Below are 20,091 nucleotides of genomic sequence, written 5' to 3' on the forward strand. Positions count from 1 at the left end.
AAATTTCCATGTATTATTTCTGAAGTACTCCTCGCGTCTCAGGTAACCATGGAACGAAGAACCACTAAATCGTCGTCAGCCGCCGCGGCGGGCCCAGACGCTTTGGATCTGCCCAAAACTATGCGTGCTCTCGGCGCGCGGAAGTATACACAGATGTCCGGCTTGGAGGTCCTGGAGGTCCCAGTGCCGGAGATCAAGGAGCCCAAGCAGATGCTCATCAAGATGCACGCGGCGGGGTTCGCCACCGGCGATGCCAACATCATTGCGGGGAAGATGAAGATGCTGGTCGGCAATAAACTCCAGTACGTTTATTTTAAATATTGACAACACGATTCCAGTGTGAACTTTGACTAACCTTTTTATCATCATCGCGGCTGCAGATTCCCCCTTCGGGCAGGCATCGTCGGCTCGGGCGTCGTCGTCCAGGTCGGCTCGGCCGTCACGGCCTTTCGGCCCGGCGACGCCGTCTACGGCATGGCCTTGAGCCGGCCCCTGACCTTCAACCCGCACCCGGGGTACGCCTCCGAATACGCCATCGGGCGCGAGGACCTGTTCCTTCCCAAGCCAGCCGCCTTGTCCTTCGAGGCCGCCGCCGCCGCCTTCGGCAGCACCCTCACGGCGTACCAGTCCATCGAGCTGGGCCTGCGACTCCTGCGCGAACAGGGCGTGAGCGTCCTGGACGGCAGCCTTGAGGGAAAGACCGTCTTCGTGCCCGGCGCCCTCAGCGCCACGGGCGGCGTCGGCGTCCAGATGCTCAAGCACGTCTACGGCGCCAGGCGCGTCATCTCTACCGTCTCGACGGCCAAGATGCCTTTGGTGCGCGAGCGGCTGCCGTCGGGGACGGTCGACGAGGTCATCGATTACCAAAAGACGCCGCGGCTGGCGGATGCCGTCGCGCCCGGGTCTGTCGACTTCGTGTACGGCACGCAGTGGACGCTCGACTACATCTCGGTAACGAACAGACAACGCGGCGTGATTGTGGCCATTGCCGCGCTGTTTCCCACGGAGCTCTTCCGCGAGGTCTTGGGGGACGTGGTGCCGTTTTGGTTCCTCTGGCTCGCCTCGCTGGCGCAGCTGTACTACCGCTGGCGGCTCCGGGGGACGGGCATCAAGTGGGGGGTCGTCTCGGGGAACGCGGGGGCGCGCGGGGACGTCGAGAGGGTCGGCGAGATCCTGGCCACGGGCAAGATTCAGCCCGTCATGACGGTGGTGGAGATGGGGGACATTGAGGCGGTGCGGGAGGCGGCGGAGAAGGTGCAGAAGATCAAGGGCGGTATTGGCGGGCTGGTCATCAAGATCGCCTAGGGAAACGCCGTCTGTGCAGTGGGCCAGCGCTACCGGCCGGGTCGCATTGTGATTACTAGTTTCCAAATGGGAAATTTCTTCTGTATGAAGAAAGGGTGATCGAGAGAGGATCGCGGTTAATGAAGGATTGTTCGATGAATGAAGAGAACCCATGGTACATTGAATTACTGAACATATGCTAAAACTAAACCAATTAAACAAATGAGATTCAACAGTGGTAAAGTGTGAGTGCCCCCTATCCATGGCCTCCCTCCCTACTCATCGGGCGAGAACTCCATTCCAAAACCCCAAACAGTAAAACCCAGCCCCTGGAAAGCACTAAGATCTATCAATACGTATTATCCCTGGACACATAACCAACCTATCTGCCCTTCAACCGCTCGCTGGAGCGGGGCGGGGGGTTAGGCATGATCCCCGAGAAGTGGTTGTACACCGTCCGGTCCAGCTGCTCGTCCTCCGCGATGATCTCGGCGTCCGTCATGCCCTCCCGCCTCCCCCGAACCGTCGCGTCGGCGCTGTGGATCCAGACGACGTAGTCCTCATCGGCCTTATCGGGCTGCTCGTTGAGGATGACGAAGGGGTCCCGCCTGGACGCCATCGGGTAGACGATGCCCAGGTGCAGGCGGATGCCCACCTTGGTGCCCCAGCCCTCGAGCATGGCGGTCAGGATGTCGATGCTGAAGTTCATGCTGGCGTCGAAGCCGCCGGTGGCAAAGTTGCCGCCGATGTCCGCCAGGCGCGCCTGCACGCGCGGGTCCGTGCCCAGCGCCAGCAGCTTCTCGTACGTCACCTCCCTGACGCCCCGCATCGTGGGATACTGCCTGCGCATGCTGATGACCATGGCGTACACGCCGCAGTGGTTGCTCGACCCCGGCGTCGGGACCACCCGGTAGCCGTTCGGGAAGGCTGCCGTCTGGAGCGCGCACCAGGCACGGATGGTTTGGTGTCGCGGCTTGCCGTTGGCGTCTGTGTCAGGAATACCTTTGATGTCGACGGGCCCGAATGGCAGGTAGCACCACTCTCCCCAATCTTGGGTGCGCGATTCTGGGCGAGAACTTCCTTCACTTTCCGGAGGGGTGATTTCGGCGATACTGACGGGAGCAAACCCGGTCCCTGAGCCCTGAGTGGGGACAACGACGGTAGAGGCAGCAGAGGCGGTGGAAGATCGAGGCCCTGAGCTAGTCGTGGATCCTGCACCTGATTTGTTCGTCAGTATATACAATCGGGTGAAAAGTATGGATTAGGAATACTTACCAGACGCGGAGCCAGAGGCATTAGAACGTCGAGACCCCGAGGTAGCCGTGGACCCTGCAACTAGTTCTTCCGTCAGTATATATAATCGGGGAAAAACTATGAATTAGAAATACATACCAGATGCGGAGCGAGAGACATTAGAACGTCGAGACCCTGAGGTAGTCGTGGATCCTGCAACTGATTCTTTCGTCGGTATATACAATCGGGTGAAAAGTAGAGATTAGGAATGCTTACCAGATGCGGAGCGAGAGACATTAGAATGTCGAGATCTTGAGGAAGCTACGGATGCCGGGACTGATCAGTCAGTATATAGAACCGCAAAAACAAGGTCAAGATTTGCCGGGCTTACCAGATACGGAGCTGGAGGCTCGACCGTCCAGGGGGCTTCCTGGGACACGACGGTTCAAGGGGCTTCCGGCAGGGGACTGGGTGCCGAAGGTGAAGACGGGCGCGGCGGGCTTCTTCTTGACTGGCACAGGATAGTCGGACTCCTTATCCGTCAATTCAATGAGGGGGTTATCCAAGGGCTTGAAGCCTCCCTTCTGGATCTGTTCCGACGGGTTGAATCGCAAGATGATATTGGGAGGAGCGACTTCGGTAGCGGTCCACTGGGCCGAAGGCGCCTTGACTGCCTTTTCGAGTCCGCCAAGCTCGTCTTGGTCGATCATCACAACCTCTCTGCCATCGTCTTGGACAATGCTGTATCGCGGACGTCGGACCGAGGCAGGCCAGACATAGCCCTCTTCGGCCTTCTTGCCCCCAACCAGGTCAAAGGCCGCCTTCTTCGTTGCGGCTTCCTTACTTTCCCCAGTTGTAGCCGCGGCGCCGTCGTCATTCCTTACAATCTCGACGATCGGTACCTCGTCGGCTTTGCGTATATTGTGTGGCTTCGATTTCACCTTCCACTCCGGCGGCGCTGGGGCTTCTACCGCAGCTTCTGCGACCACTTCCTCCTGGTCGATGACCTTGCCCCGCAGGAGTACAGCAGCAGCCTCGACCTTCTCGCGGCGGTTGTGTTCCTTCTCTTCAGCAGAATCCGGAGCATGCGCTATGTTGGAGGTAGACAGACCGGCTCTGGTAGGTATCGGTCGTCGGCCGCTCTCGATAACTCGAGGGCCGCGCACGTTGGTATGGTGAGGCGGCCGTACTGGGGTTCTGTCGTTCAAGGGGTTGGGGAGAGCGGCGACCTTCTGTGCCGGTTCGAGCTCGGACAGGAAAGCAGACGGGAGGCGGCGCTTCCTGGGGTTGCTGCGAGGAGCGCGGTTTTCGTCGATCTCGGGCAACAGAGGGATGCGATCCGGCTCAGGTGCAAACCAGCTCGTGAACTGGTTCAGGAGTTTGGCGCCCAGGTTTTGCGGCTGGGGATCCAAGACTGTGTAATAACCGACGTTAGCTCTATCCAGTACAACATGGTGCATCATTGTAACGAGGGTTGCAAAGAAAAGAATAACTTACTTGACTCAAGTTCTTGACTGATCTGGATCTGCTTGAGAAGCGTGTCGCCCATGGGGAAGCTCGCAGGACCCGGAATGAACTTGGATGTGGGCCGAACAATCGGCTCCAGTGCCCGCGTGGCGTCGAGGAGTCTCCATGGATCCTTAAGGGGCGGGTTGATGATGAGCTCCCACTCGTCCGAAAGGCTGACGTTCGCATTTCGCATGCTGACCACCAGCGCCTGCTTGAACTTCTTCACGAGCTCGACGGCGGCCTGCTGCTGCTTAGACGGCAGCACGTCAATGATGCTGTTCTCGTAGCTCAAAGTGCCCTTCTTGGCGGCCGGTCCGACCCGGATTCCGTAGCGGTACCAAGCCAGCGGCGACTGAATGCATAAGTTTTCGTCCTTGCGCGTCCGGATTATCTTCTGGGTGGCCTCGCTCTGGCGGTGCAGGGGCCAGCGCCTCACGTCGAAGTACCTCTCGCGGATATAGGGGGCATGATGTTCGCGGATCACCTTTTCCGACCAGCCCCATACGTTCTGTCTGTGGAAGGTCTTGACTACGTGCCCCTTCTCATCTGTGGAGAAGGTAGGGCGGCTGGGGTACGTCTGGGTGTAGTTCTGGACGGAATCGTTAATCAGGCCCTTTCGGAATGCGGCAAAGAGTGTTGTCAAGTCCCTGGACTCGACTGCGGGGTGCGAAGGAGATGCTCTGGGGATGACGTCTGTCACTGTGGTGAACCGGGCGGGCGTGTAGCCGGCCAACTTGGCTGTCTTCTTGACATCTCCGACCATTTCGCGCCACTTCTCAGACGCCGACTTCAGCTCCTTTCGAGACAGACCGGGACTCTTGGCGGAGCGCTGTTGAAGTTGATGGTAGTGTCGAATCGTCCGGCCCAGGCGGAAAGCCAGGTTGCGGAAGAACTGGGACGTCCGCTCAGAAAGCCCCAGCTCCTGAGCGGCGGCCACGTCAATGGGCACGATGTCTTCCCAGATGGGCGACTTGCGTGCCTCTTCGAATCCGCCCTCTGGGTATGTTCCGACTTTGAAGAGGGTTTCAGCCGCAAAGCCATCCGGTTGACCATCCTCTGCGTCAGCTGTAAAAATGCTGGAGGTATGCTGCTTATAAGACCGGTTGAACTTGGCAAAGGCGGCTTCGTTCTCGTGGCGCCATATGATTCGCTGCTCCGGGAAGATCTCCGTCTTGTGCATGCCGACATGGCCCCAGTCGTTCACGTCGTTCGTTTGGTAGAAGCGGCATTGTGTGTCTTGATCCCATTCAGTTGAGTTCACGTACTCGTCTACGTCTTCCAGGATAGGTCCCTCGTAGCTAAAGAAGGGTCAGCAAGAAGATCAGATATTTGAGGGGTGGTAGGGGCTCTCAAGCTTACAAAAGTCGTCCCAGTCTCGCTAGTTTAATGCAGGCGAACCTAGCTTCCTCGAGGGTGAACTGGTAGAGCGTATTCGGCGGGTTGGTGTCGTGGTCGTTCAGATCCGATGCTGTCCAGGCAACGTGGCCCTTCTCCTTTCCGAGCTTCCGGCCTCCGCGGTTGATGATGGCCAGCAACTCGGTCAGAGGGACCTTCTGGCTTGTGTAGCTGGGGAAGCCCTTGTAGTCATCGGTACTTTCTGTCTGGGCCCAGAACATGTTCTGGTGTGTGTCGTTGAAAAGCGTCTGGATTCGATGGTCGAACAAGATCAGGAGGTTGTCCTCTGGCCTCTGGTTGGAATACCTGATAAGACCTGGAGCAGAGCCGGGCTCCATCAGGAACTTTAGCCAAGCCATATCGAATTCGTCCAGGAGGAGGAAAGCGTTTTCTTTGGCGGGATCGAAATCAACATGAGAACGGGGCCGGAGAGGAGGTGGCAGGGGCGCTTCCACTCAGCCCTCGCTCGATGTCCTCGATGAGGGTCGGCAAGAAACGACAGCCCGGTTGGTGCATGCCTGCGGTGCGCTTCAGGTTCTTTCTGAGCAGCACGCAGTCCCTGCCGACCTTTAGCCAATTGTCATCGTACACACACCTGCCGCTAAAAGTATAGGGGCCCTGGAAGTTGGGCGGGATGGCGACCGCCGAGCGCTTATTCCAGGATGCCAACATGTAGTTGCGACGAGTGTACGACGACAAAACGTTGGACTGTTCGAGGTACTCGGAGAACCAGTACACCCAGGGCGACGGCTCCTCGCTCGAGTGGCCGATCCCACGGGTCACCGCGCCTCTGACACCATCGTCTACTTCGGCTCTGTTTCTGAGCCTTGCCGCTGTGTGGAACGGAAGCTCTTTTCTCTCCTTGACAGGGGCAGGTAGCGCCACGCGCCTCCAAGGTGTGTTGACTGCGCGGTTCTCCTGGTTGTTGAACAGTTGCAATAGCTGCTGGAGAGCGGCGCGCCTCCATCCTCGCTGCTTGACAGCCCTGTAAGCAGGAATATATCTGTCGTCTTCGGAACTGTCATGGTAAAAGCCGTGTTTTTTGACGAGAGCCTCTTGTGAAGTCACACACTCTTCATATACAGCGTTCTCGATTTCGGCGAGGTTTGGCCCAGCTGGTTTTCGGTACGGCTCGGAGGCAGAATCCTGTTGCCACAGCAGACCCTCGTCACGGTGCAGCTTAGTCAAGGTTTCGACAAGCTTCTGTCCCCGTGTGGTTCGGAAATATAGATCATGGAGCTGCGGGGTACTGTTCTTACTGGCCAGGTGGAAAGGCGAAGTGTTTCGAGCTCCTTCCCTTGGGATCAAGGAGATGCGCGAACGTGATCCCGTCTTCTTGTCCCCGGGCAGGAGCCGGTCATACCAGGCAAGACGGCTTTGGTGCGGTGCATTGGGCAAATTGGTTTCTGAATACGGTGTCTTGCCCCGGTTCCGCTTCTCGTAGGCTCTATGGACCCCGATTACCACCTGGCAGTCAAAGAGATCGCCCTTCAGCTGTGCGTCGAAATCCTTGTGTCCATTCCGCCTCAGCTCGTCTGCGTACTCCAGATAGGCAATGATCTCTTCCAGTTGAGAGCTCCAGTTCGCAGTGTGGTCAATGTCATTGTCCTGCAGATAGTGTAGGATTGCTGGGATCCTGATCTTCGGTGAGACCTCATCGGGCCTCGCCTTTGTTGACCCCGTGGTTCCCGACGGCGCTTGCGAAGGTGCCCGAGACGAGTGGCGTGCGCGACGAGCAGGGTGTCCCTGTTCATAAGCGTCGTCGCCCGGCTCTGATGGTCCTCTATACTGCTTGCGCTTTGGCGCCATGACGACAGAGTATCCTCGCAATTGTTGATCAAACGATGACAATGCAAGTAAGGGATATTAATATTAAACAGACTTAGCGCGTTGAAAATTCATAAACGGTCTTGAGTATTGCGACTCGTAAGCGCACTCAGAGCGAGCGCAAGTGACGATGTAAACCTCGAGGCATGCGCGACGGCCTGACTCAAAAAACGCGACGACCAGTCTTGGGAGGTTTTGGAAAAAGGAAAAGAAAGTCACCCTGGATGTATGCGCAATGGGATATGTTTTGAACACCGTTTGGCGGGTGGGTGTCCTGTTTAGGAATCTGCTGTTTCTAGGGATAGATCATTGGCATTCCTGACAGGCCCCCTTTACTGGCGGGAGCGGATTGGGACGGCCTCAAAGAACAAAGAATGTCATTGTGGCGGCCATGGCTCTTTGACCTCAAAAAAGCCTCAATTAGCTCCTCTGCTTGCATTTGTGTCCGTTTTCAGATCAGATACTCCCATATCTTTTGTCAATTCGATTTCGAGCCGTTAGCTTTTCGCTGAAAGCAACTTTTGACTCGGATCAGAACAGCTCTTGAGATAGCCTGGTGGCGGGCTCGTTCATGACAGCCGACATACACACCCAACATGCCCAAGTCTGAGAGACCAACTAGTCCGCAACCCGTCGGTGACGGCGAAGCTAGCCACAAGCGAAGACGACGAGATGGCATTGACTCTGCGACCACAGATTGGGACGACAATATGAGGCGTAGGGTACGAGAGAATACCCATTCGATGCTCGCTCAGCAAACAAACCGCTATGAAGCGGTCAAACCCCAGGCGTCCCACCAAGGGGTAGGATATAACGATATAGCCGAAGAGGCGGCTACTGTCCCGGCTGACACACCTGGGCCCATTGACGGCAAGTCACAAGAGGAAAACGATAAGGATCCGAAGCCATGGGAAACTTTGGTTGTCGGGGCGAGCCTCGGAGAGAACCTGAGCCGGATCGAACATAAAGACCGAGAGATCTTGCAGCAGGAGTACATCGTGAGATGGCACGAGAAGCACCAGCCCGATGCTGTCCAGCATCAACGCACTATACTAGCTCAGCTGGTGAAGAAACGTGCGAAGATGGAGAATACTCACGAGAACACGACCCCTATGTAAGAACTGTCCGGTATTTGGCATGTGAGAGGCGTTGGACTGACACCAATTCAAGATACGAACTGCGAAAGGAGCGGGCCGTTGCCGACAGGCTCGCCATCTTGCGCCATACGCTGGATAGTAGCAGGTGCGATGGCGAGATTGAAAACATCAGAGCAGCAATCGATGGCTACGAGTCCGGCCAGATCGCCTGTTCTGAGCAGTTTACCCTGATCTATGGTGGACGAGTCGTCGATACCTGCCCTTCGTATAGTTCGTTCTGCGTAGACCGGGACGACCGTCTGGACCGATATGCGGAACAGTACGGGCCCGGATGGTTATGGCACGAGCCTCCTTTGGCCGACAATGGGAGCAGCAGTCCTAGCGGTGCCGTGGTCCACGCGAAGAAAGGCTTCTGCCTACAACAAGCCTGGCATAAGTATGAGGACTTCGGCCTCTGGCCGATCTTCATGAAGTTCGTTACCAGCGAAGACAAGGTCAAGCGAAAGAGAGGGCGTGCAGGAAAGTTGACTGCAAGAAGCCCGAAGAGGAAACGCAGGGGCAGTGAGGCTCAAGAAAAGAACACGGCGCTGAAATCGTGCACTTTCAAGATGATGCTGGATACAGGCGCGACGTTTCCGATGTTAAGAGCCCGGGACCTCGCTCGTCTTGGTATTGATTTAGACACTTATGCGGCGCAAGGTACCTTTTCGGTGTCGACAGTCAACGGAGAAGATTCAATGCGTTTCTACGAGCTATACGTTGGCATGGGGTCAGAGCTGGAGTCTGGGACTGAGCCAGGTTCAGAGTCCATGAATGAGACTGGATGGCCGCTCGAAAAGGGGTTACTGGGCGGGTTGTGTCCGGTCCTCGTCAATGGGTCGGCAGAAGACGACGAGGATGAGGACGAGGAATCTCCGGATCGGCTATGGACAGACCGGCTGAGCGGCATAATGCCATTCAAGGCGTGTTATGTTTCTTCAGTACCGACAGCTGGTCGGATCTGGATGGGCGAGGACCGCAAAGACGTGCTGGGGAGCCAACGGATGCCACCGTACCGGCGATTCAGTACTCATCATGTGGTAGATCCCGGGTACCCATCTGACATGCACGATGTTCAGGAGTCGCTAGGAACACCGGATGCTGTGACCTTCATTCACCGTCTCAAGGGAGAACGCCCTCAGGATAGAGGTAATTTCACGGATCACGATGTCAAAACTGATGCTACCGTATGGACTGAGGTCCGGGGAGGCGAGACCCTTCACAAGAGACGTTTTGGAGCCAATGAAGCCAAGAGGATTCCCAAACTGAATGGGCTTAGCTGGAGAAGGACACGGGAAGTTTAGAGCCGATCCAAGTTCCAGGGGAAAGAAATCAGTCGGTCGAGATAGAGCGTCGCCGGTGTGCCTAGCGATTTGCCCAGCATGACGGGCAAGCAAGCGCTCTCGTCTTTGGCATTTGGGCCGCACAAGGGCATTGCCTATTGACTGGTGCGAATGTAGTCAGTTCCAATAGACCGCCCACAAGGCTTGGCTATAGAGCATCCAGAGCAGAGGCCTGTATAGTTCGCTCGATGCGTGGGCTGGTCAAGACACTGAACAAGATACCCCTGAGATGTGGTGTGGTGAAAGGGCTGGCAATCTGTTTCAAAAACCATCCATCCATTTCGAGACTAATAAAACCCGAAGATTAGCAAATCACCAAATGCATTCCAGTGCCCGAATCATGTCGGCCTACGAAATTTTGTAGGCTGACAAGTGGTGAGACATAGTAGGGAAAAAGGAAGATTAGACTCGGACTCGCAGCCAAAAAGCATGTCACAGTGGGATGCCGTTTGCGAATCTGCTTCCCCGGCGGCCATGAGAGACACGGCAATTCCAGCCCTGACGAATTCTCATCTCGCCCGGGGGTTAGCTGCGTTCCGCTCGGAAATGACCATGCATGATTTTGTCGCGGGTAACCAAATCATACCGCGCTCGATATGACAGACGCTTACTCCGTACAGCAACGGCATCGACCACGTAGAGAGAGCCAGCTATTGATTCGTGCGTGCAGCCAGGGAAGCGCGTCCCTCCCAGCCGGGACTAGAGATGCGAGTAAGCGCGAGATGACTTGTTGAGCGGCGGCCATGGTCGAGCGCGAAAGGGGGAAAAAAGGAGCGAGCGAGAGCGAAGTGCTGGGAAAGGTACGGTACGGCATTACCTGGTAGCTCATAGCTCTCAGCTAGCCCCAGGACAACGTAACTTCGCCTCGCTAAGCTTCCTTTGACCGGTCGCCCACCAAGTCAATCAACTTGGGATCAATCCAGTTAGCGAGGCAATATCGAGCATAAAGCAGCTGCTAAGGTGAGGGATGCCCGCGGGTATATTGTTGGCCTGCTAACCTGCCGCCCCATTGGGTGCCAAGTGCCCAAAGCCTATCGGCACAAGAATCGAGAGAGGAGGGCTTGCTTGAGAAGATTGCGAGTCGGAGATGAACGGGCGTGCCTTTGCCCAATCTATTAGACCGAATTTGGAAATTGAGAGGTTCAAGGGAACATGCCCTCGCGCAGTGGCTTGCAGATTGGCAGCTTGACATGGTCAAGCGTGGCTTAGCATGAACTCTCCGCGCCAATTGATTCGTTTCGACGCGTAAAGTGGTTTTTTTAATTGCTCGGGACCTTGATGGTGGGACGCGGGCAATGCAAAAACGTCAAATGTCAAATGTCACGGCCACTTGATCCAAAGATGATGATGGTTAGCACGGCAGATTCGTCTTCTTCTTCGCAAACCATACCGCATACCTGATGACCATCGGTCTAAGCCGAGCTTTGGTTGAGGCCCTTTCTGCGTCACCATGGTTGCAACTAAGCTGCGCATATGCAAGTGTAAAGGGTCATCCTCAACTCAAACACTTCCGTGAATTAAACGCGTCCCAACACGGACCTAGCCCGCGGCGTGGGATGCTATTTTTTCTCGTGTGTCCACCCATGGTCATTCGACATGACGGACAAGGAGGTTCACTCAGTACCTTGGCCAGAAAGGACCGGGCTGTCCTTCACGATCCATGCAAACCTTGTCAAGTGTATGACATTCATTTCTGTCGGCCGATGCGATACACACCTACTACTGACACTGTGTGCGTTATGGCGCAGCTGTAACTCTCCTATGCGCGGTTGCTAGTCAACTCTACCTCGTGAAACATACATCTATCATATCTCGACAATTTCGTTCTCATGTCGACCTCAGACAGCATAGCATGGCCGGGCCAGCGTACTCACTTGTTTCGCCTGCCATGCGACACCGCGTAGCTATCCGTCCTCGGACTTCCATACTGACATGGCTAGATCATTGTGCATGCATACGGATACGCAGGCGCGAGCCATTGTAGAAACTAGAAACAAGAAACAAGACATATCGCACATCCTTCTCCGAGTGAGTGGTCTATTCCCCGCCTAAGATGGGGAATAGTACTGTAAGCTGCATCGCCATGGATAGGGCTGGCCAGATATATTGAGCCAATCATGGTCGCGTGCACGGCCAAGAGATATCCGAAGATGTTCGTGGTGTAGTTCTACCCCGGATAACATTAGTCTCCCACTTGTCCCTCTGCTGAGGGGTGAGAGGAGAGCTAGGAGACCGTGGCATCGTGAGATCCAGTCAAGAGCCTATCGATCCGGCAGACAGGCCGCTATATCAGCATATCAGAGCGCTTGGATGCGCCCTCAGGTGTCGCCAAGAGATGGTTCCTGGTATTTGGCGAGTCAAACCAAGTCGGAATTCAGAAACTGATGCTACGGTCCCATTTGGACTTTTGATCTTGTGAATACATGCAGAATCGGGTTGTTTGGTCCTCTGCGAATATCGCTGCGGCTATGCCTCTTTCGGGACTCCGGCTACGGGGGTTAGCTCGCGTCGATTACTAGTACTGGCGGCCTGCATGCAGCTCTGGAGCGCAGGCGTGGTAGAAACCGGGAATCAATCGTCCATTGAGTCGATAGTAAGCTCGATGTGCTGACGATTTGCATGATGCGGGCGGCAAGGTATTTCAAGTCATCATCCAGCAGGCTTTTTGGCCGGATGCTATTGGGCGGCCGTCATGTCCTTTTTCTTTTCTCCCGAGTCCTATGGGTAGCAACCTCATGCGCGCCCAGGCCGGGGCATTGCCATTATAGTCCCTAGCTCAGCTGCTCGTACAGCGTACAGCGGCACAATCTTGGAAACAACCGCGTGGTGGTCCCCGGCGGCTGGCTACCAAAATAGTAATAGAGCCTATGGCTAACCTAGACTGGGCCGTTTGGGGGGCAGCTCCCAGCCACCTGCATATCCTTTAATAAGTGAACGAACCGATGATTCGGCACCTTGGGAGGCCTTTCTTTACCTAGGCATTACCAAGAGTGTGAAGCATCAGGCAGGCTGTATGTAGTTCGCCGAATCACAGCGCGCGCGCTGCTTTCTGTGTTGGGAATCCGCGGCCTCCAGGGCTTTTCAGGCTGTTCCTTCGCGAGTGATCCTTTACCAAGGTTGATGGTGCCAAGAGGTTACAAGCTCCTCCGAAAGGAGAAGCAAATTGGGCGTTCCGGGCGGCCACAGACACTGGTCAAGGGAAAACACGGCAAAAGAGAAGGAGACGAACGCCCTAGCGTATCAGTAGATCTCATTTTTCTTTAATTGCTTACATGCACTTGCCTCGGCGCCGAATGCAACAATCCAACTCATTGGGTTATCGTGTCCCGTCAGAGGCGGCAAGATGTGAACCTTAAGCAGAAGGTTCATCATTGCATCGCTCAAACAGACCAGGAGTCATAGGTGGTGCAGCTGTAGTACGGCAATGATTCACGTCACTGATCGGATCTGCCACCAGTGCATTTTGCTTCTGGTCCCTGCATTGGCGGATCCAAGAAACAAAAGAATATCATTTATCTACTCGTAGATATGTAATCCATCTCCGAATGCAAGCATTCTCATGTGGTGTGTGATATGCAAGCACCAGCGCAAGCACATGCGGCACGACAACAAATAACATACAGTGCGCTGTCCTCTCCCCTGCCCCGAGAGACGAGAGACGAGAGCCTGAGCCTGACGGCCTGGCGACATGCAGGCTGCCCTGGGAGCGGGGAAACAATCGACGAAATACGACATTGTGTGACTTGGTAAGCGATAGGACTGTTGCTGTTGCTCTCTTTCATAATCTTGAAACATCCGACGACTCGCAAGCATGCAGGTGGTGTTGAGGGGGCACTACCAACAGCAACGCGTTTTACAAAGCACTTAGAAAGAAAAGAATTGCCTGCGTACAGTGCATCCCGGCCAGGGTTGGGCCGCGGAGCAAGATACTTGATGAGCTGCGCAGGCATTATTAATCTGTTAGCGCCAATATTCCAAGCTGTCAAGGCAACTTCGGGGCAGCGGCGTGGCACAGTGTTCGGGCCTACACAGGGAGACAGGGTGCTACAGGCCACTATCAAGCCATTGTACTGTACGCTCTGAAGTCTGTTCGAGAAGTGTCAGATCAAGCTTGTTTGACGTCCGAACATGATTCAGAGCCGTGCGGAATAGAGTTGGACTCATGCGGGAGAAGCCGCCGCAAGGGCAGAAAGAAAACATAATCGCAGCTGCTAAGTTGCGGCGGTCGGGTGCCGGCGTCTCTTTGCAGCGCTGCTGCTCCCTGAGTCGTATAGCACGTACAAACAGTCAGCCGCCGACGCCTTTAGTATTGGTATGCATGCAGCAGCGAGAAGCTATCACCGATCAGGGCTTTCCTAGTCAAACAGTGTGCAATGTCTCATGCCGGAGGCCGATTGTCGTACCGGGGCAACCGGCGGGCCGGAACTGACCTTGGAAATTTCTGAAGTTGCGGAACAGAAGCAAGATGGGATGATGGAATGGACCTGGGTGGACCGTGAAAATATCGTTGCACCCAGGGCCTTCGGCCGGTCTGGAGGACGATCTGCAAGCACTTTACTAGCTATTAGCTACACTACCATTACAGTATGTATCCAAAACGGTGATGACGCCCAAAGTCAATTCGCACGCAACACCACAGCATCAGACGATGTGACAGCTGTTTGGTGAGATGGCGCCTTGGGGTAGCATTTTTAGGTAAGCCTCGTTCGAAGGCTTAGAATAGTATAGTGCCAAACTGTAAATGACATGTGAATGTTTAATGGTTTCCGGCATTAGGCATTAGCGACCAGCACCCAGCTTGCACAGCATACGTATCCCAGTTATCCCCCAGGCTTGGATAACGCTATCCATGCATCGTCGCATGGCTTTTCTAGAATTATGTTGGACCCGAGCCGGTGGGTTCTTATGCTTGTACCTCTCCTGCCCTCAGCCAGTCAGCCTCAATTGTGTAGGCCGGTATGTATTTGCATATTCCCCGCCAGACCCCTGTTTCTCTTTTTATTCCAGATCGTCGATCCACTACAACTATATCGGGTCCTCCCCGGGCGTTCGGGTCCAGAAGGGAATTAGCCTCTCCATAATGCTGATTGCATGGAACAATCACACACCCTTTATGCATCGTGTAGCATTTTCTCGGGTGGGAGCAGACAGCACTCTCGAGAGATGAACCCATCACGCCGTTTGGCGATCCGTACGCCGGAAGGGTATCAATCTTCATTTTACTGCTTATACAAAGGGTCCAACCAAGGGCCCGTATGTCAATGCAAATCACTATATTTCTCGCCGCCCCCGTGGTATGGTCAACGTGGACCCCGAGATTACGTCGTGTTCTTTGATGACGCGTAGAGCAAACGAACAAAATTCTGTCCCTGTCTGCGCCTAAGCCAAGTGCTGTACTACTGCTAGGTTAGGTGTTTGCAACGCTGTCGCCCTGGGCTTCAATCTTTTTGCTACCCGAACGGGCAAACTTGACACCAGAAAGATCCGGTCGTCTGGGGGACCGGTTAGCGAAAATGAGAAAACGACTGATTGAAACCCCTCGCCAGCGCCATTCCGCCGTGCGGTCCGCCACACGGCTCGTAGCATCACCAGGTCGCGCGGCAAGGCTGGCGACGAACGGGCCTGCAGCCGGCGTGTGCTAGGAAGGGCTCCCAGGCCATCCCCACACGTTGGATAGGAGATGCGAAGGGCCTGCTACTTGTATGCATGGCGGCGCTCCCAATAATGCCCTTATTAATGCTGTCCTCCTTACTAGTACCTTTGCTGCTGTGCACTGTGGCAATCTGGCCACGAGGCGTCGGAGATTGAATCCTTACTGTACGTGGTGCTCCGTAATAGCCGTTTGACGCGACCTGCAAATGGGACTAAAAAAAGGAGGATGGAGACAGCGGACGTTCGAACTTCGGCGCTCAAACCAGGGGTGGCAGCAGAGGGTGGGGTTTGGAGGAGCCCAGGCGATGTCCACTGCCGGCAACAACCATTAATTTTTGGGGCGGTTTGATTAAAACGGCTGCAGTATCGAGAGGGAACGCATATCGCCTCTGCTCAGCAACCTCCGTGGCATGCTTCAGCAAAGTTAAGTGGTGCGCACCGTTACAGCAGCTAGTTGGCAGTGGTTCAGCTCCCCTATCACCGTCATACACAGCCGCCGGAACATTATGTTAGATTTGACATCGGAAAGAAGAAAGTCCATATGACGAACGGATGAAATCCCATGTTCCTCGGGGGACAGATAATGATAGGCAGAGCAGGAGCTAACGCTGCTTGCAGGGGGGACCAAGCTTTTTTGATCCCCACTGGAAACGCGAAGAAACCACGTCATAAAGAGCGTGCGGCTAGGGAGAGGGATTCGTTAGCCGACGCCTTCGGTGGCCGCGTGCATTAGTTTCCTGTTCAACTGACTGGTAGGATGGAACTGAACAAGGCTTTATGAAGGCACTAAAGGTGATGAAGTAATGTTTAATCCGTACCTCATGTTTTCCAGTATTCACTTTGATGGTTGGATGGGCGGGCTACATATAAATCGCCCTGTAGATTCGGGCAGCTGCCCGGACAGTATGAACACACGGTGCAGACTATACTCGCGAAACGCCATCGTAAGCAGGCAACTGGAGCGCCTACTAGGTAATAGGCAATGATGAGATCGGGCGATGGTGAAATCCGGCTGGTACGGCCCTTGCTTGACTCGAGTGACCGCCATCAGCCGACCTCACGGCCCAATTGCTACCGTCTTCCCAGCCTCTCTGCGTAGGAGGGGCATTGCAAGAGGAGCCAAGCAGGCTTGATGACAAAAGGCTCAGGTCGGCACGCATTAGCGGTGCAAAACTCTGACCTTGTGAACAGTTGGCGGAAGCGGGCGTGCTACCTGCGGAAAGGGTATTGCCTCTTGAGTGAGGGGCATCCCCATTTTGCGCGGCTGTTGCTGGGGCCGAGTTCACCGCACGGAGGAGTATAGAAGGGATTTATCGGTCGGAAGGAGACAGTAGCAAATTTTCCTGCATGGAGGGGCTGCTGCCAGTCTGCTGTAGTCCCGTAGTCATCCCTAGAGCTGCTTCTAGAGCTCCCCGGCCCCTCGAATTTGCTACTGAAAAATTTCACGATAGTCCGCTCATGGCGCGCAGGTTGGCGACGAGGAGCCGAGAGGGAAACTCCCGCAAGGGTCCCCGTTTCCATACAGTTGAAGCAAGTGGCGAGAACAATAATATGTATCACACCGCTCGAGTTAAAGGCTCTGAGCATCACGCCGTGAGATATATCACATTCTTATGAGCGGATCTTTGGGTGGTTCTCCAGCTCCAGGTAATGCCACCAATAGACAATCAACAGAAAAGCAAACTTCCTCGATCCCATGCCGATTCGTAGCTACCACGGAAGCCATGCGAATCGCACAAGCAACCAGTCAACCTCGCGAGCCATATTTCAATATATCTTTATATCGATTCCAGATACAAATGAGGGCGTTGAAAATGATTACTTGTCAGTCTGTCGGAGTTAAGGTTTGAGGCGGAAGGGATGTTATTTTAGCTCATATCCATCTATGTGGGGTTTAGCGTGGGATAGGCATTGGCTGGCATATTTAGACAATGGCCATGGCGTACATACATACATGTATCTACCTCCATAGCGACTACATGTAATACACAAATCTGACTTCCAACATCGAAGGTTGCATGTAGAGCGCCATGTCATCGGATCTTCAAGCATTGTGCATACATGTACCACCGCAGCCATACACACGGAACAGTTACATGAACCTGAATGAAGCCCGGAAGGAAGATGGCTCGTTGCAGCATCTTGGCTGCACCATATCCGGCAGGTACGCATGTGGATGAGCTCGCCGGGGGGAGTGGTAACCCCTGTAAGTTGAATATATCTATACCGTGTTTGCAGCATTCATTTCCACCCCTCTCTTTGCTACTTTCGTGGTCAAACGCGCTGGTAAGTAAGATGTAGATGAGGAACGACGTTAATTGTGGGGAGTCAAAATGACAGGTGCGCTCCCCTATCCAATTGGCAAAGTATGTCGGACCCAGAGGTGCAGGAGATGCAGGCAGTGCTGGCGTAATGAATACAGGTCATATACGGTATGTTGACCACGACAAGCAGAAGCACAAGCAGGTCTTGAAGCTATCGGTGCCTACCTACATGAATAGCACACATGTAGCCAATCACGGGGATACTCACTTCTCACAGTCAAACAACCCCACTTCGCCTTTTTTAAGAGACGGTAGACGGCAGCTTCAGTTGGTCATGTTTGATCAAAGATGACTGGCCCTTGTTAAGTGGCTCGCGTCATCCCACGCGGAGGCAAGCCACGCGCACCTGGGAGGCGGCCTTTAGAAGGCCGGGCCATCATAGATAGCCCAGATGTGTATCAAGCATTCTGGTATATGCAACCCCACGATTGGCGACAGAGTCGCGATTCCAGTTGCGCGATGGCCCTCTATATGGGTCTGGCCCCGAAAGTCTGGCCCTTGAAGACGCACACGCGCACTCCTAGTCGAAGCCCGCCGCCGCGTGTAGTAGTAGTCGAGAGTTTACTTACCGTGCGTGTGCGTGTCTTTTAGATGCATGTTCCGTCAGGTCAGGCTTGGCAATTAGACACAGTCGCGCGCATGATTAATTGAATCCTCCAGGACGTGTTTGAACGCGTTTAAGTGCCTTCATTGGCCCAAAGCCACCCCCGAGAGATAGCTCCCATGGCGCGGTGACTGGTCCGGCTCTAGGATACCCAATGCCTTGTATTCGTGCAGAAGCCAAGGGCTGAGAGGGCCACACTAGGCGTAGATGGGCTTACTGCCCCCATGTTCGCGAGCCAACGATGAGCAGTGGTGGCTAGGAGGAGATGCCCCTCCTCGTCCGTCCTTCTTTTTTCTTCCAGCCCAGCCAGCATCTGACGGGGGTTCTCGAGTAGATTAGTAGTACCGACCTACAGGACCATCTACAGTACGCGAGATATACATTTACAGCGTGACTGATGTGCATTAGCTCGCTTCTCATGATGATCGTTGTATCACTGATCGACTTGGATCGTCCCCTTTCCATGGGCGAAACAAGCCGCGGCGGCATTCTGAAGCTGAGCTGTTTGGATGCTACCCTGTCGTATGTTGTGCGTGACTGCCGTGCTAGGCAGTGCCCATTGGCACGCCAGTTACGGTATCCTCTGCATGTACACGAGATTCCTGAAGCTATCCCTTCTCTTTTGTCACAAGTTGCCGTACAAACGGGCAACCGCCAACAGCATCTTTTGACATTGACATCAAAGGCAGTACCTGGAGTCCTGGAGACAGTAGGTACTGCAATTAGAGATTGGCTGGTACTTTAGGTGCCGAGACACTTGATAAAGCCCGGTAGGCCGAAATGCCAGCACTGAGCACTGTATTGTATTGGTCACCCCGCCTGAGCCGACCGGGAAGCACTGAAGGCTTAAAACTCCAGTGCTAAATCCATCCCTCAAATAGTGCATCCCACCTAAAAGATGCGCCGCAGTAGTAGCTCCTCTGCTAACGCGTTGCTCGCTGTAGAGGACGCGGGAAAACACTTTAACGCTACCTCCCACCAAGGAACTTGAGAGCTGGATCTTCGCCAAAAGTCGCGTACTATACACGTCCGGCGCATTAACCACTCATTCTCGTGATGTGGAGCTAATATCTTTTACTATCTCCTCACCAGGCATGATGCAAATCTTCGCGAGGAGGAGGGAGCTGCAAGAACATGCCGGGCTAGTTTGATGATGGCATCACCTATGTAATGGGTCCCTCATCTCGTGGAGAGCCAAGGTGGTAGCAAGAGTCAAATTGGCGGTCGGTCCAACAAAGGAGGCCCAGTCAGTCAGCTTAGGTACAGATGGCTGCCTGCCTCTCAACTCCACCGGGAGGCATTACGTGCATACACAATCGTGACATGACATATACAATAGCCACACGCATCCTCCCAAATCCTATGCATGGCGAGGGGCCTACTGAAAGAAGGCCTATTATGCGTGCGCTAAACAAACAAAGAAACCGGCCGTCTGGGACTTCTGAGTGGTTCGTCGCCAAGCGAGCTGCACAAAAAGAGAGGTAGGTAAACCCGGCCTCCCGACCGCTCATCCATCAGCAACACAATAACATTGAACGAGATCAGATGAATCAATACACGTGTGGGTGGGTGGTTGATAGAAATGTCTCTGAAGAAGCCATCTGATAACGGGCGGAAAGTATAAACAGACGGGGAAGGACGCTCACGAACATAAAATATAAAACATGGTGTTCGAGCATAGTCGAGTCATTCAATGCCGTTATGCTATGCCCTTGCACAGACAGAGGTTGCTCAATTCAATAACTCCCAACTCCCCCACTGTCGAGACTGGTCCCTGAGTAGCA

At 54.5% G+C, this 20,091-nt stretch overlaps 4 protein-coding genes across 4 annotated transcripts; 2 read left to right on the forward strand and 2 right to left on the reverse strand.

Annotated features, from left to right (window-relative positions):
- Positions 1–48: 48 nt before the first annotated feature.
- PG985_012106 (uncharacterized protein) lies at positions 49–1,305 on the forward strand (the record flags this gene model as incomplete). The annotated part of the gene is made up of 2 exons (XM_066831873.1): positions 49–302; positions 381–1,305. The coding sequence occupies 2 exons, from the start codon at positions 49–51 to the stop codon at positions 1,303–1,305; spliced, it is 1,179 nt and encodes a 392-aa protein (XP_066679923.1).
- A 361-nt stretch (positions 1,306–1,666) lies between these two features.
- On the reverse strand, positions 1,667–5,780 carry PG985_012107 (uncharacterized protein; the record flags this gene model as incomplete). Its single annotated transcript, XM_066831874.1, has 4 exons — positions 1,667–2,496; positions 2,909–3,931; positions 4,015–5,324; positions 5,386–5,780. The coding sequence occupies 4 exons, from the start codon at positions 5,778–5,780 to the stop codon at positions 1,667–1,669; spliced, it is 3,558 nt and encodes a 1,185-aa protein (XP_066679924.1).
- Positions 5,781–5,829: 49 nt separating this feature from the next.
- Positions 5,830–7,230, reverse strand: PG985_012108 (uncharacterized protein; the record flags this gene model as incomplete). The annotated part of the gene is made up of 1 exon (XM_066831875.1): positions 5,830–7,230. One exon carries the CDS (start codon positions 7,228–7,230, stop codon positions 5,830–5,832), a length of 1,401 nt encoding a protein of 466 aa, XP_066679925.1.
- Positions 7,231–7,844: 614 nt separating this feature from the next.
- On the forward strand, positions 7,845–9,688 carry PG985_012109 (uncharacterized protein; the record flags this gene model as incomplete). The annotated part of the gene is made up of 2 exons (XM_066831876.1): positions 7,845–8,362; positions 8,419–9,688. The coding sequence occupies 2 exons, from the start codon at positions 7,845–7,847 to the stop codon at positions 9,686–9,688; spliced, it is 1,788 nt and encodes a 595-aa protein (XP_066679926.1).
- Between the last annotated feature and the right edge of the window lie 10,403 nt (positions 9,689–20,091).

The sequence above is a fragment of the Apiospora marii genome, assembly GCF_038362585.1.
Source record: "Apiospora marii strain CBS 49790 chromosome Unknown utg000009l_segment0_segment0, whole genome shotgun sequence".
In the NCBI taxonomy this organism is placed as follows: domain Eukaryota; kingdom Fungi; phylum Ascomycota; class Sordariomycetes; order Amphisphaeriales; family Apiosporaceae; genus Apiospora; species Apiospora marii.